Genomic DNA, 5,486 nt, shown 5'->3' on the forward strand with positions numbered 1-5,486 from the left:
GATTTGATCCAGGTTTCTTGGCTCATGTCAAAGTGATTTGCAAATATGAAGGAGTGTGTATCATAGATAAAGAGCTTTTATAAATGTTTTCCGAGTTCTCAGAAACAGTAGAAAAGCACTGCATAAATGTGTATTATGGAAATATTGCCACATATGGCCACAGCTTCACAAAGCTTTTTATTTCCTCTTTGAAAAAGACAAGAAAAGAAAAAACATGTGACTCTACGTGTCTCATGAACGAACAGCTTTCACTCTGTTATTATGGACCTGGACCGATTTTAGTTTGTCTAGAAGTTCAAAATTGCAGCGTTAGCAGAGCTAGCCACATGTGGGGGTCTGTGAATGTAACGTTGGTTAACCACTTCGGTCCAGACTGACATAACTTGACAGCTGCAGATTGATTGGATTATTTTTTGTACTGTGACAAAAATTAAACAATCATGAAATTTGCAAATCATTTGGATAACGATTGTATTCATAATATTAGAACAGAGCAGAAGAGAGGCACGGTTTGTCTGGGAAAGTACAGGTGAATGTGATGGTGGATGAAAAACACGACATGTTTTGTGTTTCAAAAGGACTAAATGTAGACAAAGTAAATGGATATTGGTGAAAAGCAGACATCTCTGTTTCAGTCTCAGGGTGAAATGAAATGACAAAAATGCAATCCTTTAAAATCGCTGACTTCAGAAAAGTTTGGAGAAGTGTGTCTCGTGCTTGCAAGAACTCAAGATCTTTAATGAAAACTGAAATAATGCATATGCTGAATTCATTTCTCATTGTGTAAGGGGGAAACAAATTTCCAAAAACTGTTTAAAAATTCATGGTATGTGCAAAATGAATTGTTTGAACTTTAGGGATCTTTTTGCATCAAAAACCTTCAAAACTCCAAAAACATTCCCGTCAGTTTGACCATGACGATTGAGCTCAAAGCTTAGTTACATCCTGCTTAATGAACGCTTCTTGTGCACCTGATACACAGTTAGTGAACGCTCCACAAAAGCTGTTAAGTGTGTAGAGATCGTTTTGACAACAGGTGTTTCAGGTAAAAAAAAACCATGAACATTAAAATTTGTGTCCACTTCAAATCCAAATGTCTTCAGTTACACTCATTTGTAAGAACTTTCTCAGCCTAAAACTCTGCAGAGATGTTTCCAGTGAATTCTACACATCAGCAGCAATCCTATCAACTCAATAGAAACACTCGCAATACGTGATTTATAAGCACTCACTCAGTTTAATCTGACTCATCAGTATGTGCCTCTGGGGGATTGTTGGCTTTCTCTTCCTTCATGTTTTTCATGTCACAGAACATGATTTGAAATTGATCCATACAAAGTATTGGTGAATTTTAACATAGCAGATGCAAATGTTGAAGAAACGATTTATATAAGAAAGAAAAAAAATCTTTAAACATTTCAATTGACCAATAAAAAGTCAAAGAACAGAATTAGTTCACAAAATATTTTAATGTTGAGTTGCCTCAGAAGGAATTCAAACAGATTTTTCTTCTTTTGTCTTTGCACACCTTACTGTATTTTTCTTTAAATGTATACAATAAAAACTCCACCATAACAAAGTGGAAACATGTTTTTAGAATCTATTGCATATTTACAGTCCTCCCTGACCAAGGTCCTCTCTTGGTTGGTTACTTTGCCTCAAGTGTTCAACTCTCATAAGAGTCCTTAACACTAAAACTGTTCAAAAACATTTTAATAACATAACAGAAGAGTATGCATTTAATATTTCTACATCCATAAAGTGTCGCTTAACTCAAAGTGCATGCATCATAAAATAGCTTTTCAAACAACTGCATCACTGCAAAAGCTCTTTCACCGCCATAAGCTGTTTCTGAAGTAGAAAGCTGTGTCACATAAAGTACCAGGCAGTAAACCCAGCCAGGGCGGCCATCCAGGCAGCCAGAACCACCTGGCAGGGCGGATGTCTGAGAAGTGTCATGGCTAACTGGCACGCATGCGTAGGATTTCCACTAACAGCTGTTCAGAGGAGACATGAAGATGAGAACACAGAAAAAAGGAGGGGAAAAAAAAACAGGATAATTGAATTAGATACTTCATGTAACTTTGTAGCTATGAATGGTCTGACACTTTGCACTCAGACATCCCACAGTTAAAAGGATCCCTTTTAACTGAAGTCCATGATGACACTGTCCAATCTTTTAAAGGCAAGTCTATAAACTATTATCAAACTGAGCACCAAATTTTTAACTTTCTATCTGCAGAATGAAATGCAAGAAACAAAATTTCATAAATACAGTAAAGGGGATGCATTTCTTACCCATTTTAGCTGCATAATATGGACACTTGTTGATATCTCCACCCTCCATCATCTCTGCATGACTGTGTCCAAACCCTGCATCTTGGACCTCCTCTTTGATAGTCTTTCCAAGCTCTTCAAGTTCTGTGAATACCTTTTTGTAAATAATAAAATTAAATATTTATTAACTTTAAATTTATCTTTCAAACAATGCACCTTTATTGCAAATTGCTGTACATTGTATAATTCCTATAAGCAGTTTCCTCACCATCATGTTGAAGCCAAAAGCCTGATTAGATTCTTCCACAATCCTGTCTTTGGTCTCAGCGTCCAGTTCCAGCTCATTCATCCTGCTTCGGTAAAGCTGCTTGAAGCCTTTGTGACTGTGGATTCCCTCAAACTGGTAGAAATTGAGACCTTCTCCTGTTGAGGGGAGCTTTAAAGCCCTCTGTGCCACTTTCTTAAGGATCTGTCCACCTGAGAGATCACCCATGTAGCGGGTGTAGGAGTGGGCCACTAACAACACTGGGTCCTTCTCCCCCACCTCATGGATGCGGTCCACATAAGGCTTGGTGCCTGCAGAGAGGCTAATCTGAAGAGAGAACACAACTGTGAAAGTCCAGTTGATTAAATACAGCTTTTGGGATGATGATACCTGTATAATCATAACTTAAGTGCCAGAAAAGACCAGCATTCTCTGGTACTGACATATTTATCCTCCATATGCTTCCTACTGACCTGGTTTTCCCAGTCTTCTCCATAGAAATACTCAAGGTCCTGGGCCAGGGCCTCACGCCGGTGCAGCTCTACGGGGAAATAGATTGGAGCGATATGATGATGGTCTTTGTTCTTCTCAATCTCTTCCTCCATAGCCGAGTAGACAAAATATAGAGCTGCTGTGCCTCTCTGACAGCAGAGGGAGGAAAGAGGGGAGAATAAGTGGGTCAGAGTCAGACATAAAGTGTTTCATCTAGCAGAAACTGTTAGACATAATATACAGTTAAATGGTGAAATATGATTTTATTTGATAAACTGATGTTCCAGACAGCTCACATTTTGCCAGTTTCTTTGGCAGCATTTTTCTGATCATGCCTTAGAACCAAGGCAAAGCATAGATCGAGACTTTATCACACTGACAACACCAAATGTAGGCCTATGTCTCTAAGCACTTTCAATATACAGGGTCAAGCTGAAGACCTTTGTGTGACGCTCTCCTGTGTACAGTAGTTCATTACTTTCACTGGTTCACAGACACTTTAGCTGCCTTAATTCTTGCCTTTATATAGTGAAAAATCAAACCTTAAACAGCTCTCTTTTAATGCGTCCCCTGAGGAAATCTTTTACAAACTGGCAGTTCTCTGCTCTGTCGTGGGCCTCCTTGGTCCCCTCGGCCAACAGCTCAGACAGGTCTGTTGGACTTGGTGAAGCAGAAACGGACAGGAAGGGCGACACAAAAGAACACTTAGCCGTTTATCTGAATGACAAAATAGCAGCAAAGATAAATTGCTGCTTATTTACTTTGTTTTCTTCATACCTGAGAACTTCATCATCATCGTCCAAAGCAATCATTGCCCTTCCTTTTTTGGCACTGTTGGGCTCTGGTGGGAATTCGTTTTCCATTATACTGGTTATATTTTGCCCTTAATAAGAAAAGGAAGATATTTAAAGAAAAATGTACAGGACAAACAAATACGAGCAGGAAATAAAAGAAAAGATTTAAATCATCAAAATAAACAACTTGTCACCAGTTAAAATGATTTATTTAAAGTAAAAAATATATATGCTTATGTAGCCTAATACGGTTACGGTTAAACAGCCTGTTTACAAGGTTACAATATCACTTTCTAACGTGACAGCAAAAGCAGTTTGTGTCCTTTAATGCACCACATTTCCCTGTTAGCTGATCAAGCGCCAGGTGAAGGAATTACTGTGTTATCCCTTTAACGCATCTTCTTAAAAACCTTAGTTTTGGGAGAAATATTTCACAGACAGAGGCCGATAGCCACAGCTGACATCTGAAGGGAACAGTTACAAAACTGACGCTGCACGTACGTGTGTTTCGTAAGTAGCTACCGTTATAGTTACACTGTGCTGCTCACACGTTAAAGAGCTGCTCTGTGTGTGTGAACACAAACACAGACAGCGTGTTATTACAATGTTTTAGGGATACGACAATGAAAAGCTAACTCACCTTGTCACAACACCGCCTGCACTGCTCGTCCCCAAACAGCAGGATTCAACGTTCACGGGGCACGCGTGACAACAAACCAATCGGTGGGTTCCCTTTAGTTGAGGTGCATTCTGATTGGTTAGGTCCTCAGCTTATACACCAATCAAAGGTTCGTTTGGTGTTTTGATACTCTTGATTGGTATTTATCCTTATTGATGTACAACGGCTTAAATTTAGTCACGTATTAGTCACGTATTTCGGTTATTTGTTTGTTTAGTTCCTGTGGGTTGTGGTTTAATTGAAGATAGGTGTATATGATGGCACTTACACTCCAGCCTACTTATACACTGTTCAGAAATGCATACAGTCAATTAAACCTCTGTGATACTCATCTGGTCAGCTAAATAGCAGACTAGCAGTTTCAGCTGCTTTGGTGTTAATGAAATTCAAAGCAGATGCATTAGAGCAGCAACAAACAGACAATGCCCAAAACAGGAATGGTTTGACAAGTGGAGGTCACTGACATTTTTTTTCTTTACCGTCTTCATCTGTAACTACTGGTAGCATAAGGCGATACTTGGAATTGCAAAGGTTGCACAGGTAGTCCAACTCCTCCAGGATGACACATTAATATGACACGTTCCAGAAGGTTCGCTGTGTCTTCCAGTGCAGTCTCAAGAGCCTGAGCCTGATTGGAATTTGCCATAGAATAGTGGGATTGTTAGATCCACCACTGGCACCACTGTGCTTTTCACAGATGACAGCAGGTACACCCTGAGCACCTGTGAAAGATGTGAAAGCATCTGGACAAGCTGTGGAGAACGTCATCTGCCTCGAGGCAGATGATCCATCGTCTTGTAAATCTTCCTTGTCACATATCAGCCCTGACATTTATTTCCACCCAAACCACCGTGGTTGCACTCTCCTCCTTACTTGTGGACAAGTAATCCCACTCCCACCTTGAACCCATTTCTCAGTCCTGCCACACACCTCATTAGTGTCTTGTTGTTCTCTTACATGGCCTGCACCACCCTCAAAT

At 39.8% G+C, this 5,486-nt stretch overlaps 1 protein-coding gene across 1 annotated transcript; it reads right to left on the bottom strand.

The window, feature by feature from the left end:
* Positions 1–1,450: 1,450 nt before the first annotated feature.
* On the bottom strand, positions 1,451–4,600 carry hmox2a (heme oxygenase 2a). Its single transcript, XM_005931322.3, has 7 exons — positions 4,469–4,600; positions 3,812–3,917; positions 3,577–3,694; positions 3,016–3,183; positions 2,546–2,869; positions 2,299–2,431; positions 1,451–1,997 (listed from the first exon to the last, which is right to left on the bottom strand). Exons 2-7 carry the CDS (start codon positions 3,895–3,897, stop codon positions 1,870–1,872), a joined length of 957 nt encoding a protein of 318 aa, XP_005931384.1. The 5' UTR covers positions 3,898–3,917; positions 4,469–4,600; the 3' UTR covers positions 1,451–1,869.
* Between the last annotated feature and the right edge of the window lie 886 nt (positions 4,601–5,486).

Source organism: Haplochromis burtoni, unplaced genomic scaffold (assembly GCF_018398535.1).
Source record: "Haplochromis burtoni strain Fernald_Lab_line unplaced genomic scaffold, NCSU_Asbu1 Contig_140, whole genome shotgun sequence".
NCBI lineage: Eukaryota > Metazoa > Chordata > Actinopteri > Cichliformes > Cichlidae > Haplochromis > Haplochromis burtoni.

Excerpts from the sequence above, each read along its gene's own strand:
- hmox2a (XM_005931322.3), bottom strand. The coding sequence starts at position 3,897 with ATGGAAAACGAATTCCCACCAGAGCCCAACAGTGCCAAAAAAGGAAGG. Across the intron at positions 3,184-3,576 it reads TTAAAAGAGAGCTGTTTAAG|AGAGGCACAGCAGCTCTATA; the intron begins GTTTGATTTTTC and ends CTCTGCTGTCAG. Across the intron at positions 2,870-3,015 it reads GAGAAGACTGGGAAAACCAG|ATTAGCCTCTCTGCAGGCAC; the intron begins GTCAGTAGGAAG and ends TTCTCTCTTCAG.